The sequence below is a fragment of the Anthonomus grandis genome, chromosome 2, assembly GCF_022605725.1.
Source record: "Anthonomus grandis grandis chromosome 2, icAntGran1.3, whole genome shotgun sequence".
Taxonomy (NCBI): Eukaryota; Metazoa; Arthropoda; class Insecta; order Coleoptera; family Curculionidae; genus Anthonomus; species Anthonomus grandis.
This window is the reverse complement of record NC_065547.1, coordinates 7,953,472-7,976,246: the sequence shown is the minus strand read 5'-3', so window position 1 is coordinate 7,976,246 and position 22,775 is coordinate 7,953,472. Positions and strand designations below refer to the sequence as shown.

General features: G+C 27.5%; 2 protein-coding genes across 3 annotated transcripts in view; one reads left to right on the top strand and one right to left on the bottom strand.

Annotated features, from left to right (window-relative positions):
- Nucleotides 1-1,273: 1,273 nt before the first annotated feature.
- On the top strand, nucleotides 1,274-22,489 carry LOC126748857 (WSCD family member CG9164). 2 transcript variants are annotated; one of them, XM_050458370.1, is made up of 6 exons: nucleotides 1,274-1,536; nucleotides 1,597-1,765; nucleotides 12,921-13,170; nucleotides 13,227-13,478; nucleotides 21,880-22,093; nucleotides 22,151-22,489. In XM_050458370.1, the coding sequence occupies exons 2-6, from the start codon at nucleotides 1,649-1,651 to the stop codon at nucleotides 22,269-22,271; spliced, it is 954 nt and encodes a 317-aa protein (XP_050314327.1). In that variant the 5' UTR covers nucleotides 1,274-1,536; nucleotides 1,597-1,648; the 3' UTR covers nucleotides 22,272-22,489. The 2 variants fall into 2 exon arrangements, with proteins under 2 accessions (XP_050314327.1, XP_050314335.1); XM_050458378.1 differs by having other exon boundaries at nucleotides 1,283-1,536; nucleotides 12,930-13,170.
- Nucleotides 22,424-22,775, bottom strand: part of LOC126748829 (nose resistant to fluoxetine protein 6-like) — a 38,453-nt gene continuing 38,101 nt past the window's right edge. The window contains exon 13 of the mRNA XM_050458319.1: nucleotides 22,424-22,660. The gene's annotated coding sequence lies outside the window, so the exon portion shown is untranslated. The remainder of the gene's footprint in view (nucleotides 22,661-22,775) is intronic.

Here is a 22,775-nt window from a genome sequence, read left to right as displayed (position 1 = left end):
CGCAAACACCTGAACCAGAAGGGCCATCCCGCACTGAACTATGGTCTGATTCATTTGATTTTGATGAAAAATTTTCCAGCAAATTTAACAAATTTTCCTCTCCTAAAGGATTTTCTTATAATTAAAGTATAACATAAAAATAATTTTTTGAGTTAAAGCCAATTTTTGAGTATTTTTTTTCCTGCATACTGCAGGTTCCGGAGGTGCTTTCTGACCCGGAAAGCTGGTACCTGTTTAGGGTCCCTTGTCTAGGATAACGGATGAAGAAGATGAAAGAAAAGCCACAGATGAGGAACAGCTTCTGGATGATTCAGTCTTTGTCAAGAGCTTAGTATCCTTTTTACTACTTTCTTGTTAAGATTCAATAAAATAACATTTAAAGGCATAGTATGGTATAAGTATGAAAAATTATAAAGCAATCAGAATAAAATTTTTAATTAATCTTTTAAATGATTAAACTCTAACAAAACTTTTATTCACAATAGTGTTTAACATCTGTATAATATTGCATCAATTACGATGACATTATTACGGTTTGTAATATAATAGGTGGTCACTAGACTAAAAATGTTAAATTTATACAATCCTAACTAACAGCACTTTCTTCTACTTGATAGTAAAATTTCTTTATTTCTTAAAGAGTTGGTGTCCTGTAATAGAGTAAAACTTAATTTATTATATCCTTCTTTGGCCTATTAAGTTTTTTTTCAGTTTGTTGTTGTTTTGTTTTGTTGTTTTTGTTCTTATTAGTTTTTCAGGATCTTAACTACTAAAGTTACTACTTAACTACTAAAGAATGGATTTCCTGCTAAAAATAGGTACTACCGGTGCAGTCCTAGTTGTAAAAACTCACGAACAGAGTTAAAAGTCCAGAGAGAAATTTTCTGGACTTTGGATAGGTTCATACATGCTGTTATAATAGAAACAATTAAAAAATTGAGTCAATTTAAGTGCCTGGAATAATACTACAAGTAGTCTCAAGAATCGACTTTAAAAATGCACATTTTTGGCGCCCAACAAAATAAGAATATTTAAAAAAATTACACTCTTATTTATCACAAAATTCTTTGCATTCCGAATTTATTTCGTATCTACAGAGTGTCTAAACTTTAATTTATACATAACATAAACAAACCACTCGCTATATTTATAGACAGTTAGCTCTGAAATAAACTTTCTTGTCTTAAGAATTAAAAAATAAAAACTCACCTCCCCACCACTGATCTTAAATAAATAATCAATCGACGGTGACGGCGACGGCACTGGAGGACGTCGGGACGCCGACGCCGTCGTCTCCTTACTCGATTTCCCAATGTAACCCAGATCGGACGAAATCAGTGCGACAACTCCTATGTATTAATATAAGTGACAATATTTCTTTTATCAAAAATATGCCAAAAATATAAAAACACTTCTTCCTTCTCTCTCTTACTAGTTATCACCGTCTATTTCTACAAATTGTTTTTTATTTTAGTGTAATAATAATGTGGTCGGTTCATGATTTTTGGCTACGATAATACGCGTGTGTAAGTGTGTGTAAGTGCTTTAAATAAATATTTAAAATAAAAATAAATTCGCGTGGATGTGTTTTTTCAGGTGTCAGAGAGTTTCGAGGGTGGAGTGAGACACTTTTCCAGAAAATGGGCAAATGCCAGTCTCGCGATGTAGATTCTGGCTATTCGCCGTCATCCTTATTTGCTACATTATAGGGGTCGTCATTTTATCGGCCATCTCCCTTCACGGAATCAAAAATGGAAATGTCGCTGTACGTATATATATTTTTTTTTCGTTAAATTGCTACATTTATCTTCTATTTATTACCAAATGACTGAACATATACGTATCATATTCGATTAAAATGACGTGCCGAGGAAGTGCGCTTTTTTTTTAAATATAATGCCATAGATCTGTTGCATTTTTTCAAAGGTTGATTGTTTTAAATATTTGAATATGTTTTTTTTTATTAACAAAGAATTATTCGTTAAACTTATATGATGATTTAATGTCTTCTAGGATGTTAGTACGCTTATTTCAATTTTTAGAATGATTTGATTTGAAGATATTTTAAGTCTCTTACTGGTTTGTGAAGGCATTTTTAATTTAAATAATCGGTTAAAGTAATTTTGAATTTTTGCCTGTCATTTCAAGCCACTTCTCATTTTAGTCAACTGAAGTCATTTTGATCTCAATAACATTTGAAGCCATTTTTAATTCTATTCCAGGTGTTGAAGTAATTTTAAATTTCTTCTTGAATGTTTAAGTAATTTTTCATTTAATTCCGGGAATTTCAAATAATTTAAAATATCTTCCTGGCATTTGAAGCTACATAACGTTTTAATCATTTTCAGTTTATTACAGTCACTCAATTTTTTTTAAGTAATAAGATATCTCAAATAAAATTTAAATTGACTTTAAATACTTAGTGAAATAAAATACCTTAAAAGTCAACGTACACCAGAATTACATTACAAAAAGTAAAGATACTTAAAATACTTAAAATGACTTTAAATTCCAGTGGTAAAATTGAGATTGGCTTCAAATACTTGGCATAAAATTTTAAATAGCTTGAAATGAATTTAAAAATGGCTTCAATTACTTGGAATATTGATTAAATTACTCTAAAGGTTAAAGTACAGCCGAATTTCTACTAAAAATTGATAAGACACATAAAATGACTTAAAAGACCTGGAATAAAATTGAAATCGACTTCAGCTTTTGGAATAGTTATCCCAAAAATCTAGGTAAAATAAATCGGTTTAAAATTAAACACAGCTTAAAATGCTTGACATAAATTTGAAGAACTCCTTCAAATACCTGAAATAATGTTAAATGTAGCTTTAATTATCTTAAATAGATTAAAAAATAACTACAATTTCCTAGACTAAAATATAAAATGATTTTAAATACTTGAAATACTAAAGAAATTAACGTAAAATAAAAACACAGAAGTAACAACCAAAAATCTATAACACTTCAATTAATTTAAAATACCTGAAGTAAAATTAAGAATAGCTTCAAATGCCTCGAATAAGTTTGAAAATATCTTCAGTTATCTGGACGGAACCTGAAAATTACTTTAATCAATTAAAATATGGAACAAATTACTCCAAATGTCAAAGATAAGATGACTTCAAATACCTGAACTACCTTTGGAAGTAGCTTTAATTGCCTTGAATAAAATTAAAAAAATATAACAGTTTCCTAGACTTAAATATAAAATGACTTTAAATTTTTAAAATACTGAAGAAATTACCATAAAAGTAAATACGCAGGAATCAAAAATCTTTGACAGTTAAATTTCGAATGGTTGGAATTAATTAAAAATGGTTTTAAATGCCTTAATTAAAATTAAAAATAATTTCATAGATTAAAATATAAAATGACTTTAAATACTTGAAATACTGAAGAAGTTACCACAAAAGTAAATACGCAGGAATTACAATAAAATATCCATGACACTTAAATTGACTTCAATTCGTTGGAATTAATTAAAAATGGCTTTAAATGCTTTAAATAAAATTATAAATAATTTCCTAGACTAAAATATAACATGACTTTAAATACTTGAAATACTGAAGTAATTATCCCAAAAGTAAATACGCAGGAATTACAATTAAAAATCCATGACAGTTAAATTAACTTTAAATCATTTATTATTTCCAATTAAAACTGGTTTCAAATACTTTGAATAAAATCAAAAATATATTCCTAGACCAAAATATAAAATGACTTTAAATACTTGAAACACTGAAGTAATTACCACAAAAGTAAATACTAAGGAATTACAATAAAAAATGCATGACACCTAAATTGGTCCTAAATTAGTCCCTGGAATGAAATAAAATTACTTTTAATATTTGGAATATTGAAAAAGTAACCCTAAAAATTAAAGGACATATGAATTTGTACCAAAAAGTTTTATAAAGATTGAAATGACTTTAAACATCTGTAATAAAACTGAAATTCTTTTCAAATGCGTGAAGTTAAATTAAAAATGACTTTAAGTATTTGGAACATGGACGAAATTACTTTAAAATTTAAAATAAACGAGAATAAGGATTCCAAGAACATAGAGGGAAAGAACTTACAAACCTGGCATAAAATATAAAATTACTTAATGCCCCCAATAAAATTGAAAATGACTTTAAATACTTAAAATATGATAGAAATAACTTTAAAATTCAAAGGATATAGGTATAACTACTAACAATTTATAAGACAATTATTTTTTTTAAATGCCTGGACTAAATTTAAAAACGATTGTAATTTATTGAACTGGCAAATTCGGAAAAAATTACTCTAAAATTTAAAATACACGAAAAATAATTAATAAAAGTATTCCAAAAATTTAGAAAAAATTAGTTTACAATAAAATTTAAATTGCTTTTAAGTGCCTAGAATAAATTTGAAAATAAAACTTTAATTCTCTGAACTGAAATTGAAAATTTCTTAAATAATAAACGCCTGGAATAAAGCTGAAATTATCTTCAAATGCCTGAAGTAAAATTAAAATAAACGAGAACAAGAATTCCAAGAACATAGAGAAAATGAACATGCAAACCTGGCATAAAATTTAAAATTACTTCAAATGCTTGCAACAAAATTGAAAATTATTTTAAATATGTCTGCAATAAATTTAAAAATACTTTTAATTATTCGAACTGATCCTGAAATTACTTTAAATTCTTTGAATATAGAAGAATTTACCCTAAAAGTCAAAGAATACATGAATTACTCAAAAATCTATAAGACATTAACTTACAAACCTGGCATAAAATATAAAATTACTAAATGCCTCCAATTAAATTGAAAATGACTTTAAATAATTAAAAAATCATAGAAATTACTTTAAAATTCAAAGGATATAGGTATTACTACTAACAATTTAAAGACAATTAATTTTTTTAAATGCCTGGACTAAATTTGAAAATAAAACTTTAATTCTCTGAACTAAAAATGAAAATTACTTTAAATACTTGGAATATGAACTAAATTTATAAAAGGCTTAAACTGATCTTAAATAACTGTAAGCATTACTTACTCTTTACCTGAATTACTCAAAACCCTATAAGATATTTAAAATTGTTTTAAACGCCTGGAATAAAACTGAAATTATCTTTAAATGCCTGGAGTAAAATGAAAAATGACTTTAAGTATTTGAAACATGGACGAAATTGCTTTAAAAGCTGTGAAATTGCTTATTTAAAATAAACGGGAATAAGTATTTCAAAAACACAGAGGAAAAGAACTTACAAACCTGGCATAAAATTTAAAATTACTTTAAATGTCTCCAATAAAATTAAAAAATTAGTCCCTGGAATGAAATAAAATTACTTTAAATACTTGGAATATTGAAAAAGTAGCCCTAAAAATTAAAGGACATATGAATTTGTCTCAAAAATTTATATATAGTTTGAAATGACTTTAAATACCTGGAATAAATTTGAAAATTACTTCAATTTTTTAAATTAAAATTAAAGATGACTTTAAATAGTTTAAATATAAAAAAATCTAAAATCTGAAATTCAAAATATACAGAATCTCAGATCAAATAAATCGGCTTAGAAGCTTGGAATAAAAATTGAAAAAGACTTCAAATGCCTGAAATAAATTTAAAAATAACTTTAATTATTTGAACTGATCCTAAAATTACTTTAAATTCTTCAAATATAGAAGAAATTACCCTAAAAGTCAAAGAATACATGAATTACTCAAAAATCTATAAGACATTTCAAATTGTTGAAACAATTTGAACGCTTGGAATAAAACTGAAATTCTCTGCAAATGCCTGAAGTAAAATTAAAAATGACTTTAAGTACTTGGAACATAGACGAAATTACTTTAAAATTTAAAATAAACGAGAATAAGTATTATAAAAACATAGAGGAAATGAACTTACAATGGCATAAAATTTAAAATTACTTTAAATGCCTCCAATAAAATTGAACATGACTTTAAATACTTAAAATATAAGAGAAGTTACTTTAAAATTTAATGAATATAGGTATTACTACCTACAATTAATTTTTTTTCAAATGCCTAGACTAAATTTGAAAATAACTTAAATTCATTGAACTAACATTTAAAATATGGAAAAATTTAAAATACACGGGAATAAGTGTTCCAAAAATTCAAAAGAAATTAGTTTACACGCCTGAAATAAAATTTACATTGCTTTTAAATGCCTAGAATAAATTTAAAAATAAAACTTTAATTCTCTGAACTAAAATTGAAAATTACTTTATATATGTACTTGGAATATGAACTAAATTTATAAAAGGCTTAAGCTGACTTTAACTAACTGTAAGCAAAATTTTAAAACAATTTTTTTAGACTTTATCTGAGTATCCAATTTTATCAGAAGATTTATTATCTCAAAATCATTCAATTTGGATTTTTTTCGTTTACTTTATTAATTTTCAGAAGTTGGTCTAAATGGTTGTTTTCCATGTTCTTTCAACCCGATTAAAACCTTCAGTTTTCTTTTAATTTTTTTTACATCTTTATACTCATTTTACAAATGCTTTGAAGAAAATTAAAAATAATTTCCTAGACTAAAATATAAAATGATTTTCAAAACTTGAAATACTGACTAAATTACCACAAAAGTAAATACGCAGGAATTACAACCAAAAATCCATGACACTTAAATTGACTTTAAATCGTTGGAATTAATTAAAAATGGTTTCAAATACTTTAAATAAAATTAAAAATGAATCCCTGGAATGAAATAATATTACTTTAAATTTTTGGAATATTGAAAAAATTACCCTAAAAATTAAAGGATATATGAATTTGTACCAAAAATTTATATAAAACTTGAAATGACTTTAAATACCTGGAATAAATTTGAAAAAGACTTAAAATGCCTGAAATAAATTTAAAAATAACTTTTGAACTGATCCTGAAATTACTTTAAATTATTGGAATATAAAAGAAATTACCCTAAAAGTCAAAGAATACATATACAATAATATACAATTACTCAAAAATCTCTAAGACATTTAAAATTATTTTAAACGCCTGGAATAAAATTGAAATTATCGTCAAATGCCTGAAGTAAAATTAAAAATGACTTTAAGTATTTGCAACATGAACGAAATTACTTTAAAATTTAAAATAAACGAAAATAAGTATTCCAAAAATACAGAGGAAAAGAACTTACAAACCTGGCATAAAATTTAAAATTACTTTAAATGCCTCCAATAAAATTGAAAATGACTTTAAATACTTAAAATATGATAGAAATTACTTAAACATTCAAAGGATATAGGTATTACTACTAAAAATTTATAAGACAGTTAATTTTTTTAAATGCCTGGACTAAATTTAAAAACAATTGCAATTTATTTAACTAGCATTTAAAATATTTGGAATACGGAAAAATTTACTCTTAAAATTAAAATACACGGAAAAAAAGTATTCCAAAAATTCAGAAGAAATTAGTTTACATGCCTGGAATAAAATATAAATTGCGTTTAAATGCCTAAAATAAATTGGAAAATAACTTTAATTCTCTGAACTGAAATTGAAAAATACTTTATATACTTCGAATATGAACTAAATTTATAAAAGGTTTAAGCTGACCTTAAATAAGTGTAAGCAAAATTTTAAAACAATTTTTTTATACTTTAACTGAGTATCCAATTTTATCAGATTTATTATTTTAAAATAATTCAATTTGGATTTTATTTGTTTACTTTAATAATTTTCAGAAGTTGGTCTAAATAGTTGTTCTCGATGTTCTTTCAACCTGATTAAAACCTTCAGTTTTTTTTATAATTTTTTTCACATCTTTATACTCATTTTGGAATAGTTATCCCAAAAATCTAGGTAAAATAAATCGGTTTAAAATTAAACACAGCTTAAAATGCTTGACATAAATTTGAAGAACTCCTTCAAATACCTGAAATAATGTTAAATGTAGCTTTAATTATCTTAAATAGATTAAAAAATAACTACAATTTCCTAGACTAAAATATAAAATGATTTTAAATACTTGAAATACTAAAGAAATTAACGTAAAATAAAAACACAGAAGTAACAACCAAAAATCTATAACACTTCAATTAATTTAAAATACCTGAAGTAAAATTAAGAATAGCTTCAAATGCCTCGAATAAGTTTGAAAATATCTTCAGTTATCTGGACGGAACCTGAAAATTACTTTAATCAATTAAAATATGGAACAAATTACTCCAAATGTCAAAGATAAGATGACTTCAAATACCTGAACTACCTTTGGAAGTAGCTTTAATTGCCTTGAATAAAATTAAAAAAATATAACAGTTTCCTAGACTTAAATATAAAATGACTTTAAATTTTTAAAATACTGAAGAAATTACCATAAAAGTAAATACGCAGGAATCAAAAATCTTTGACAGTTAAATTTCGAATGGTTGGAATTAATTAAAAATGGTTTTAAATGCCTTAATTAAAATTAAAAATAATTTCATAGATTAAAATATAAAATGACTTTAAATACTTGAAATACTGAAGAAGTTACCACAAAAGTAAATACGCAGGAATTACAATAAAATATCCATGACACTTAAATTGACTTCAATTCGTTGGAATTAATTAAAAATGGCTTTAAATGCTTTAAATAAAATTATAAATAATTTCCTAGACTAAAATATAACATGACTTTAAATACTTGAAATACTGAAGTAATTATCCCAAAAGTAAATACGCAGGAATTACAATTAAAAATCCATGACAGTTAAATTAACTTTAAATCATTTATTATTTCCAATTAAAACTGGTTTCAAATACTTTGAATAAAATCAAAAATATATTCCTAGACCAAAATATAAAATGACTTTAAATACTTGAAACACTGAAGTAATTACCACAAAAGTAAATACTAAGGAATTACAATAAAAAATGCATGACACCTAAATTGGTCCTAAATTAGTCCCTGGAATGAAATAAAATTACTTTTAATATTTGGAATATTGAAAAAGTAACCCTAAAAATTAAAGGACATATGAATTTGTACCAAAAAGTTTTATAAAGATTGAAATGACTTTAAACATCTGTAATAAAACTGAAATTCTTTTCAAATGCGTGAAGTTAAATTAAAAATGACTTTAAGTATTTGGAACATGGACGAAATTACTTTAAAATTTAAAATAAACGAGAATAAGGATTCCAAGAACATAGAGGGAAAGAACTTACAAACCTGGCATAAAATATAAAATTACTTAATGCCCCCAATAAAATTGAAAATGACTTTAAATACTTAAAATATGATAGAAATAACTTTAAAATTCAAAGGATATAGGTATAACTACTAACAATTTATAAGACAATTATTTTTTTTAAATGCCTGGACTAAATTTAAAAACGATTGTAATTTATTGAACTGGCAAATTCGGAAAAAATTACTCTAAAATTTAAAATACACGAAAAATAATTAATAAAAGTATTCCAAAAATTTAGAAAAAATTAGTTTACAATAAAATTTAAATTGCTTTTAAGTGCCTAGAATAAATTTGAAAATAAAACTTTAATTCTCTGAACTGAAATTGAAAATTTCTTAAATAATAAACGCCTGGAATAAAGCTGAAATTATCTTCAAATGCCTGAAGTAAAATTAAAATAAACGAGAACAAGAATTCCAAGAACATAGAGAAAATGAACATGCAAACCTGGCATAAAATTTAAAATTACTTCAAATGCTTGCAACAAAATTGAAAATTATTTTAAATATGTCTGCAATAAATTTAAAAATACTTTTAATTATTCGAACTGATCCTGAAATTACTTTAAATTCTTTGAATATAGAAGAATTTACCCTAAAAGTCAAAGAATACATGAATTACTCAAAAATCTATAAGACATTAACTTACAAACCTGGCATAAAATATAAAATTACTAAATGCCTCCAATTAAATTGAAAATGACTTTAAATAATTAAAAAATCATAGAAATTACTTTAAAATTCAAAGGATATAGGTATTACTACTAACAATTTAAAGACAATTAATTTTTTTAAATGCCTGGACTAAATTTGAAAATAAAACTTTAATTCTCTGAACTAAAAATGAAAATTACTTTAAATACTTGGAATATGAACTAAATTTATAAAAGGCTTAAACTGATCTTAAATAACTGTAAGCATTACTTACTCTTTACCTGAATTACTCAAAACCCTATAAGATATTTAAAATTGTTTTAAACGCCTGGAATAAAACTGAAATTATCTTTAAATGCCTGGAGTAAAATGAAAAATGACTTTAAGTATTTGAAACATGGACGAAATTGCTTTAAAAGCTGTGAAATTGCTTATTTAAAATAAACGGGAATAAGTATTTCAAAAACACAGAGGAAAAGAACTTACAAACCTGGCATAAAATTTAAAATTACTTTAAATGTCTCCAATAAAATTAAAAAATTAGTCCCTGGAATGAAATAAAATTACTTTAAATACTTGGAATATTGAAAAAGTAGCCCTAAAAATTAAAGGACATATGAATTTGTCTCAAAAATTTATATATAGTTTGAAATGACTTTAAATACCTGGAATAAATTTGAAAATTACTTCAATTTTTTAAATTAAAATTAAAGATGACTTTAAATAGTTTAAATATAAAAAAATCTAAAATCTGAAATTCAAAATATACAGAATCTCAGATCAAATAAATCGGCTTAGAAGCTTGGAATAAAAATTGAAAAAGACTTCAAATGCCTGAAATAAATTTAAAAATAACTTTAATTATTTGAACTGATCCTAAAATTACTTTAAATTCTTCAAATATAGAAGAAATTACCCTAAAAGTCAAAGAATACATGAATTACTCAAAAATCTATAAGACATTTCAAATTGTTGAAACAATTTGAACGCTTGGAATAAAACTGAAATTCTCTGCAAATGCCTGAAGTAAAATTAAAAATGACTTTAAGTACTTGGAACATAGACGAAATTACTTTAAAATTTAAAATAAACGAGAATAAGTATTATAAAAACATAGAGGAAATGAACTTACAATGGCATAAAATTTAAAATTACTTTAAATGCCTCCAATAAAATTGAACATGACTTTAAATACTTAAAATATAAGAGAAGTTACTTTAAAATTTAATGAATATAGGTATTACTACCTACAATTAATTTTTTTTCAAATGCCTAGACTAAATTTGAAAATAACTTAAATTCATTGAACTAACATTTAAAATATGGAAAAATTTAAAATACACGGGAATAAGTGTTCCAAAAATTCAAAAGAAATTAGTTTACACGCCTGAAATAAAATTTACATTGCTTTTAAATGCCTAGAATAAATTTAAAAATAAAACTTTAATTCTCTGAACTAAAATTGAAAATTACTTTATATATGTACTTGGAATATGAACTAAATTTATAAAAGGCTTAAGCTGACTTTAACTAACTGTAAGCAAAATTTTAAAACAATTTTTTTAGACTTTATCTGAGTATCCAATTTTATCAGAAGATTTATTATCTCAAAATCATTCAATTTGGATTTTTTTCGTTTACTTTATTAATTTTCAGAAGTTGGTCTAAATGGTTGTTTTCCATGTTCTTTCAACCCGATTAAAACCTTCAGTTTTCTTTTAATTTTTTTTACATCTTTATACTCATTTTACAAATGCTTTGAAGAAAATTAAAAATAATTTCCTAGACTAAAATATAAAATGATTTTCAAAACTTGAAATACTGACTAAATTACCACAAAAGTAAATACGCAGGAATTACAACCAAAAATCCATGACACTTAAATTGACTTTAAATCGTTGGAATTAATTAAAAATGGTTTCAAATACTTTAAATAAAATTAAAAATGAATCCCTGGAATGAAATAATATTACTTTAAATTTTTGGAATATTGAAAAAATTACCCTAAAAATTAAAGGATATATGAATTTGTACCAAAAATTTATATAAAACTTGAAATGACTTTAAATACCTGGAATAAATTTGAAAAAGACTTAAAATGCCTGAAATAAATTTAAAAATAACTTTTGAACTGATCCTGAAATTACTTTAAATTATTGGAATATAAAAGAAATTACCCTAAAAGTCAAAGAATACATATACAATAATATACAATTACTCAAAAATCTCTAAGACATTTAAAATTATTTTAAACGCCTGGAATAAAATTGAAATTATCGTCAAATGCCTGAAGTAAAATTAAAAATGACTTTAAGTATTTGCAACATGAACGAAATTACTTTAAAATTTAAAATAAACGAAAATAAGTATTCCAAAAATACAGAGGAAAAGAACTTACAAACCTGGCATAAAATTTAAAATTACTTTAAATGCCTCCAATAAAATTGAAAATGACTTTAAATACTTAAAATATGATAGAAATTACTTAAACATTCAAAGGATATAGGTATTACTACTAAAAATTTATAAGACAGTTAATTTTTTTAAATGCCTGGACTAAATTTAAAAACAATTGCAATTTATTTAACTAGCATTTAAAATATTTGGAATACGGAAAAATTTACTCTTAAAATTAAAATACACGGAAAAAAAGTATTCCAAAAATTCAGAAGAAATTAGTTTACATGCCTGGAATAAAATATAAATTGCGTTTAAATGCCTAAAATAAATTGGAAAATAACTTTAATTCTCTGAACTGAAATTGAAAAATACTTTATATACTTCGAATATGAACTAAATTTATAAAAGGTTTAAGCTGACCTTAAATAAGTGTAAGCAAAATTTTAAAACAATTTTTTTATACTTTAACTGAGTATCCAATTTTATCAGATTTATTATTTTAAAATAATTCAATTTGGATTTTATTTGTTTACTTTAATAATTTTCAGAAGTTGGTCTAAATAGTTGTTCTCGATGTTCTTTCAACCTGATTAAAACCTTCAGTTTTTTTTATAATTTTTTTCACATCTTTATACTCATTTTACAATAAAAAACTTAAAAGTCTGGTCAGCTTGAAGGGTTCGAACCCGGTGCCACCCCTGAACTCCTGCAGGTCCCCAAAAGGCTCAAGGGCAGCGTAGATTACAAAGCGGCTGCCTTCAGACCGGTCCTGCAACGATCCAAAATAAACTGGTGCAGCGAGTTGCAATTCATTAAAACTGAGGAGGCCAGAAAGCGGAAACCGGTTGCTTTGGTTAGTTTCCCTGGCAGCGGAAATACTTGGCTCAGGTACCTCCTACAGCAAGCTACAGGTACCACTATTTCATCTCCTATTTACTGTTGTTTAAACATGGTCTTGTCCTTTAAGGTTTTTATACTGGATCTGTATATAAAGATTATGGATTGTTGAAGAATGGATTTCCTGCTGAAAGTGTTACCACCAGTGCGGTTCTAGTGGTAAAAACGCACGAATGGGGCCAGAAATCCAGAGATATGTTTTCTAAAGCAATTTTACTAGTGAGGGCCCCGGATAAGTCCATACATGCGGAGTTTAATCGGCAAAGTGGAGGACATATTGGGTTTGCCTCTTTTGATAGGTACAGGAGAAATAAGGGAAAATGTAAGTAACCATTGAAGGTTTGGAAACCATTTAAGAACATGTATTTTTCATTCAAGTGTTATTCATTAAACCTGTTTAAATAGAGCATTCTATTCTCAAAAAATCCCTATTTTTCTCTTCAGTAATTTTGAAATACTTAAGTTTTAATTGGAGTATGATGCCCTAAAGACAGTCGTTTATTGAGCTCTTAATTGGAGTAGAATCTAGATAAGTTGAACATTTTTACCTGGATTATTTTACACTCTGGACAACATTAATACAGCATTCTTTTTTTAGTAAAACTCCATTTATTACATGTACTTTTTCAGGATATGAGAAAGTACGAAATATGACTGCAAATGCCTGGCATAAAATTGTAACTATAAATACTTGAAATATCAAAGAAATATTTCAAAGGACGAAGCAACAAGAAATTTTGAATATCTTCAAATGCTTCGAAAAAATATGAAAATGACTTCAAATTCTTGGAATAGGGAATAAATCACTCCTAATGTCAAATTTTACAGGAATAAAAAATGACTTAAAGTGCTTAGAATAAATATGATAATAACTAAAATATTTAAAATATGGATTAAATTATTATAAAAGTTAAAGAATACAAAAATCAAAAAATTTAAAATAACGTTAAATACTTAGAATATAAAAGATATCTGTACAAAGGTTAAATGGCACAAGAATCGATAAAAATTGCTTTAAATGCTTGGAAAATGAAAGAAATCACTTTAAAAGTCAAATGACAATGGAATGAAAAGTGGCTTTAAATACATGGAATAAAACTTAAAATTACTTGAAATATGGAAAAAAATACTTTAGGAGTCAAAGGACACGGAAATAAAAAATATAAAATGGCTTCAAATGCTTAGAATTAGATAAAAATTACTCTAAATACATGAAATATATACGCAATCACTCAAAATATCAAAAAGCATAGAAATAATAAATTGCCTTAGATACTTAGAATAAGTATGACAGTAACTAAAAAACTTGAAATATGGATTAAATTACTCTTATTGTAAAAGGAGACAGGAATCAATAGGAAAAATTTTAAATGGCTTAAGATACTTGGATTTAAAGTAAAAATAACTTTAAATACACGGAATATGAAAGAAATCTGTACAAAGATTAAATGACAATAACCGATAAAAGTTACTTTAAATGCTTGGAAAATGAAAGAAATCACTCTAAAAGTCAAATGACAATGGGATGAAATTTGGCTTTAAATAAAATGGCTTGCAAAATAAAAGAAGTCACTCTGAAAATCAAATGAGGATGCAATGAAAAGTGACTTCAAATGCATGGAATAAAACTTAAGATTACTTGAAATATTTGGAATATGGAAAAAAATACTTTAAGAGTCAAAGAACATGAAAATAAAAAATATATATGTGGCTTCAAATACTAGAAATATAGAATAAATTAGTCTAAATATAAAAGGAAATAAAAAGAAAGAAAAATGCCTCAAATAATTGGAATGAACATTTTTAATATTGGAATTTTTCTTGAAATATGGAAATGGAATATGGAAAAAATCACTCTAAAAGTTCAAGGACAAGGGAATGAATTGTGGCTTTAAAACTATTATAAAAATTACGTTAATTACTTGGAACATGGAAGAAATCACTTTAAATGTCAAAGAGCACAAGTTTTAGAACTAGGGTATTCCTAAAGATGGATTTGGCACAAGAAACGTCTTGGTATAGCACAATAATTATCAGTTTTTCTAACATTATAGAAGGTAAATTTTATTACTAATAATTCCCTTAATATTAAGAGGATTTCAATGAAAGTTGCACTCAAATACGGATCATTCCCTAATAAACATTTTAAAATATTTAATCGTTTAATAGCTTAGTAACTTATTAAGTTAGAGTGAGGTTAGTGAGGCAAGATCAACTATGATTTAACCGCTACAAAGTAGAGGAAATTTTGTATGCCAATGTCTTTTGAGGTATTCTGACAATTGTTTCAGGAGTAGTTAGGAAAATTCCTCAGGATCGATTTGATACAAGGAACGTCTTGGGTTAAAATTATAAAAATCAACTTCTATGGGCAATAGATTCTTTAAAACTAATACAGTGGTAAGATTTTAATGAAAGTTCACTCAAGTATAAGGAGTCTTTTAATAAACAATTTAAAAATTGCTTCAAAGTTATGAATATATGGACGAAATCACTCTGAATGTCAAAAGGAACAGGAATAAAACATGGTTTCAAATGCTTGAAATAAATATAAAAACTACTTAATATTTGGAATGTGGAATAAGTGGCTTTATGGAATAATGACTATAAATGACAAAGGACACTTGGAATTTCGTGATTTTTCTTTTATATATGATAAGACGGAGTCAAAGATATCTCTGGAAGAAGAAACAAAACAGGCTTTGGCTAATTTAAATATTTGATGTTAAGAAATCAATGTCGGTAATTTAAAACGTTTTTTCTATTTTCTTTTTTAAATAGTCGGTATATCATACCTGTGGGTTTTAAATTATCCGGAAATATTGCAATTTCTATAATTTGATCTTGTTTTGGTCAAGATCAGCGTTATACATCTTTTCTATTCATCTATTTTTCCTGAGTCTGGAGTAATTAGAAATGTCTTCCAGGCATTGTTTTATTTTATGCTTGGAATAAATCTGAAAATGTGTCAAAAGGAAAAAATTTCAAATCGATAACCAAATGAAGCACGAATTGTTTACGGTTGAAAAAGTATCTGCCATTATCAGGCGACTAATAATGTCTTTAAAATCCTCAAAATATCCTGTTTTTCCTTAGAAGGTACCACTTACCTGTTCACTTATATCTTATAACAGGTAGGTGGTACCTTCGCAACCAGAACAACATCATAGCTGGAACGAACAAGATCGTCGAATTTGTCGAATATCTACAATTAGGCCTAAAATAAAAAGACAAACTAAATGTTAATGGACACAGATATTTAAATTTTTGGAATAAATATGAAAATTAATTTAAAAACTTGGAATATGAATTAAATCACTCTAAATGTCAAAAGAAACAAGCATAGAAGTAATAGATAACAGTAATAGAGTTATAATTGAAATTATGTATATTCGAATAAGAGATAACAGTAATAGAGTGAAATATAACTATTGAAAAAAAAATTTACTTCAATGAACTTTTCTTAACCCTGGTTATGTTCAAACTTAAAAAGGATCATTTGGGTCATCCTGTATAATCTAAATACCAATTTTAAATTATATTTCAATAAAAGATAACCATAATAGAGTGAGATATGACTATTTTTTTAAATTTAAAACACAATACATCAAAATATTCTTAAAAATCATTTAAGGTTCAACAAATTATATCTAAAAATTAAATTAAAATTAAATCGGAACAATAGCGTTAGCTATTAGTTATCGTATTTTCTTAATTCTGGTTATGTTCAAACCGTAAAAATCCTAGATGTTTTAAAAACAAAATGTTGCCAGTTAAATACAGAGCAAACAGTAAGGCATGGATGACATCTAATTTGTTTACTGAAGAGTTGCTCCAGTGGGATACAGAAGAACAAGAGGAAAATATTACTTTTAGGCGATAATTGTCCAGCACATCCCGAAGTTCCTCTAAACCAAATTAAATTGGTCTTTATGCCTCCTAATACTAGTTCAAAGCTGCAGCCTATAGATCAAGGAGTAATTCATTCATTGAAGACTCATTACAGAAAAATAATGATAATAAAAATGTTACAGGCAATTGATAATGGACAAGATTTTTCAGCGAGTCTTTTAGATGCTGTAAACTTCATACATCTAGCTGGTCTTTAGGTATTTGGCATAAACATCAATATTAATTTATCTACATGGGATGTGGAAGAAATCACTTTGTTTTAAAAGACAAGGGAATGCAAAATGACTTCAAATGCTTAGAATAAATATGAAAATGACTTTAAATATTTGGAATATGGACGAAATCAGTCTATCTAAGAGTCCAAGAAAAAAGGGATTTCTCAATATTTATTTTCAACTTTTTTTCATACGTTTAAATATCAGAATGAAGTGACTTCAAATTCCTGGAATAAAATTATAATTATAAATGTATTTAAATGAAAAAAAGGAATGTGTAAAAAATAATTTTGAGCAATTGCAACTAGCTTTACTATCAAGCTTAGACAGGATTTATTTAAAAGAATGGAGAGTTAGTGTTTAAAGCTGAAATTTTATAATGAGGTAGAAATCGACTTTGTATAAAAAGTGTGGTGGATGGAAATTCTACAAGAAGTATTGAGTTCATCTTCTGGTATAGCATGATAACTTTTCTTAGAATATGCAAGGAAATTACTCTAAAAGTCATATGAGCAAGGAATATTAACTTTTCTTGTTAAATTGTCAAAAAGAAAAAAACTTTCTATTATTTATTATCATTATGAACATTTTTCCATAGGTTTAATTAGTATATCACGATGAAATGCCAGCAAATACCTGAAATAAAAATATAATTACTGAATTATATCTAAATGAATAAATGTGAAATTGATAATAAATGACTGGAATATGAAAGAAATTACTCTAAAAGTAAAAGTACTTAGAATTTTTATTTCTTCCTGTTAAACTTTCCAAAAGGGACATGATTTAATATTGCTTATCAATCATCTTTTATAAGTTTAAATACCAGGAAGACACTCAAAATGCTGCTCTCTCAGCAAATTACAGCTGTCGGGCGTCTGCTCCTCCTATTTCCGCTCCTAGCACGTGTGTCACGCCCGCGCCAATCGACGAACCCATCCTAAGTGAACTGCATGAGCGCCAGAAAAGGGCCAACAACATTATACTTTTTAACTTTGATTCGAAAGAAGGCAGAGCTGATGTTGTCCAGACCAAGAAGCTGCTGATTGACTTGTGCAAAACTACCGTCAATGTGCTGGCTGTTAGTAAATTTGGGAAGCCGAATCGTAACGGGCGTCAGGCTGTTAGGGTAATCCTTGGTAGTACAGACGATGTTAGGCTTGTTTTGAAGAACAAATTGAAGACTGTCGGTAAATTCTTCATCGAGACGGACATAACGCCTCGGCAGCGCAATGAGCTTAAGGCAGCCAAAGCGATGCAAAGAGGAAGGAGAAAATAATCTTTATATAAGATACATCAATGGTTCCCCCAGAATTGTAGCAAAAAACTAGATTCGCCTTTATTTTCACATGCTAGTGATGCCCACTTAACTTGTTTTTATCAAAATGTTCGTGGTCTTAACACTAACTTTTAATGTGGTCTTAACTTAACTTTTTTTCTTGCCGCCATTGCTCAGGATTTTTAACACCATATGCATCACCGAGACATGGTTGAGGCCAGAGATATCTAGTGGTGAAATATTTCCAAAGACTTATAATGTTTACCAGTCGGACCGAAAATTTGAATCCGTTATTGCCACAGGTGGTGGCGGAGTTCTCTGTGGAGTTTCTAAAAACAATGTGTCTGAAAAAATTAGTTTGTCTGATTTTTGCAACAGTATTGCGCCCTCTATCGATGTTGTTGGCTGTAAATTTACTATTAGGTTACAGATATTTTACATGATTGTTTTGTATATCCCACCATCTATCACATCTGTAATGTTCGAGCAATTTCTGGATCAGTTTATACTTTTAATATCAAAGCTAAACCATAATGTAATAATAGTGGACGATTTTAACGTGCCTGATTTCTCTATTAACTCACCTACAGGTAATCATGTTAGTCAAAAGTCTATTGCTGTGAATAATTTTGTTAACACTTTTAATCTTGTTCAGTGCAATCACATCCTAATCTATAATAACAGACTATTGGATCTTGTTTTATCTTACTTCACCTGTACTGTTTCCCGTAGTGACGTGCCTTTTGTCTTGGAGGATTTGCATCACCCTGCACTGGAAATTGATTTTACTGTCTCAGGCCAACGTGTCCATAATTTTCAGCTTAATAAAAACTTATCTCATTCTTTTAACTTTAAAAAGGCCAACTTCCATCTCCTTTATGACTCGATCCTTGAAGCTGACTGGTCTACTGTGTATTATCCTCTAACGTTAATGATGCATGTGGAGCCCTATATGATATATTGAATGGCATATTTGAATAGCGCATATTTGAATAGCATATATTTGAATGGCGCACACATTCCTCTTAAGCAGCAACGTAAAAGAAGATTTCCAAATTATTATTCTCGAGAATTGATGAAGAACATTTATAGGAAAGAAAAGGCTTTCAAGGACTTTAAAATGTACAATTCTCCATTCTTTTAAAATAAATTCCATTCTCTTAGACGCCTTATCAAACTACAAATACGCAATGAATATAAGTTGTATATATCAAATACCGAAAGGAATATTTCTTTGGACCCATCTAGCTTTTGGAATTTTATTGGTTCTAAGAAGGCTGGCACCAGGATTTCTGGTATGATGAGGCTAGGCTGGTAATTAAAGACCTACAAGACATAATTGATGCTTTTGCACTGTTCTTTGGTGAGGCATTTATACAATCAAATTTCATTAACCATTCGTCGACGTCTGATAATGTGCCCTACTTTGAAATTTCTAACGTTGATGCTTCCCAGATTATTTTGGCTAGTAAAAAACTCAAAAATAAGTTAACATCGGGTGTAGAAGGTGTACCTAGCCTCTTGGTTAAAGATTGCATTGGTGTCCTGGCTGATCCGCTGACCTACATTTTTAACTTACTTAATACTGTCAACAGAACAAATTCCTGAAATTTGGAAGACTGCTAAAATAATACCTATTTTAAAAGCTGAAGACTCTGATCAAATCGTGAACTATAGGCCAATCTCATTACTCTGTAACTTCTCAAAAATTTTCGAAATTATCCTGAACCGGTCGCTATTTAGTCACGCAAAAGAACTCATCTCTGTAGACCAGCATGGATTTTTTAGCGGGCGATCTTGTGTTACTTTATCCTGTCTGTCTAGCCACATCTGTGAATCACTTGATGTTAATACTCAAGTCGATGTTATTTATACCGACTTCCAAAAAGCATTTGATCGGATAGATCACTATATTTTGCTGCATAAATTAACTCAGTATGGTTTTTCAGGGAGATTATTTAATTTATTTCATTCCTACTTGATTGGTAGATCTCAATATGTTGAATATGAGGGCTTTAAATCGAAACTTTTTAACGTAATGTCGGATCCGCTCCTGTTTAGTTTTTTTATAAATGACTTGATTGAGTCACTCACTTGTCATAGGCTGGCTTTTGCCGATGATTTAAAGCTATATTTAAATGTATATGGTTTGGAGGATTGTGTTTTTCTTCAGAACTGTCTAAATACATCGGAGGTATGGTGCGCTGTTAACAGGTTAGGCTTCAATGCGGCTAAATGTAGTGTGGTCAGTTACTCTAGATCAAAAACACCCTTAAATTTTAATTACTTTATTAATGATACTATTTTGAGTAGATTAGAGCAAATTACTGATCTTGGTATCACCTTTGACTCTGAATTTACATTCGTTCCACACTTCAACAACATAGTCAAGTCAGCCCTGAGAAGGCTTGGGTTCATAATTAGAAGTTCTCAGAGTTTTACTTTAGAATCTACATTAAGACTGCTTTTCTGTTGCTTTGTGAGATCAAAACTGGAGTTTGGCTGCATTATATGGAACTCGCTGTATCAGAATCATGTTGGTCTCCTTGAATCTGTTCAGCGTAGATTTGCTAAGTTTTTGGCCTTCAGGCAGGATGGCATATATCCGGTAAGAGGGTCTGATCATCGGCAACTATTGGAACGCTTCAATCTACATCCATTACATCTCAGAAGAATGATCTTCTCTGTAAAATTCCTGCATGGGTTACTGAATGGATTCATTGATAGTCCTGTACTTCTTTCTGGTGTACGTTTCATGGTGCCTAGGCTTAATGCTAGACATCCCCTAACATTCTTTCTGCCAAGGCCTCATACTAACATCCTATTGAAATCGCCACTATATACAATAAGCGCTATATTTAATTGGATCTGTCACATATGCGATATAAATTTCTCTCCGGTTCATGTGTTTGTCGATATCTTGGTGGATCATTACTCTTGGGATTAAGACCCATGTGTTTAAGTTATAATTAGTAGGTATATTGCAGTTAATTTAATTTAATTTTGTTGAATATGTGATTATCTTGTTAAACTTTTATAATTGGGTTTTTATATCATATTAATAGTTATTTGTTCTAATTTTTTGCATAACTTTTGAGATTGTTAATCAAGTTGCCTGTTGGAAATAAAGGCTTATTATTATTATTATTATTATAAAAATGGCTTCAAATATTCGGAATAAAATTCGAGGCTATTCTGAAAACATGACTTATCTGATAAGTTGCTTTAAACTTGTGGAAAATATGAAAAATTAGGTCGTATGTCTCATAAATAGTCCAAAAAATTGTTTTTTTTTATTAATTGATATACTCTTCCAGACTGGCATCAATTTGTGAACGACAACTTAAAAAACTGGCAACAGCTCCACATGGACTGGCTTCACAACTTCACCGGGCCGATAAAAGTGATTTTTTACGAACAATTGGTGAACAACACGGAAAACACCCTCGCGTCTGTGATACATTTTTTGGGGGTGAACGTTCCTAAGAAAAGCATGGATTGTGCCATGGAACAAAAGGAAGGGATTTACAGGCAAGTAGTATAATATCATGTCCATTGCTATATTTTTTAATGATAATCTAATTGTAGGAGACGTAAAAGATTCCTAAATTTCAATCCCTTTTCTAACGAAATGATGTTGAAAATAAATGAGGCTAAAGATAAGGTTTATGGGGCTATAAGTAAATTAGCCATTAGAGAAACACGGTGATCCCCTGGAATGTTGTTTTTTCTTAGTAAATTGTTGCAGTATGGATAACTAAGCAGTATTACAGTGGTTTTAGTCGTTTAGGGCCAATATCACTAATTTAAATATGGGATTTAGGGTAATTTTATTAGTTTAATAAGTAAAACTGGATTAGGTGTATTTGTAAAGAGGTTTATTAAGCAATTTTGAATATTAGAGAAAATATATAAAAAATAATTTTACAGCGAAGTTTTATTTGTTCAATTTTAGATTTTTGGACTTGAGAAAATACAATTTCGTCATTAACCAAGATCCTTAAATCCTATTCCTAATTTATGGAGTTCATGGGTAGCTATATTCTTGAAGCCAAAATAAGTAGTGCTTGTCAGCTTCTATTATCAGGCTATCAACACCTAAAAAAAATAAATAATTAATTAAGTAAAATTATTATTAAACATATATTTTTTAAATAATCATCTTGTTTCTGTCTTATGATAAAATAAAAAAAAAAATTACGCTTTAAAAATT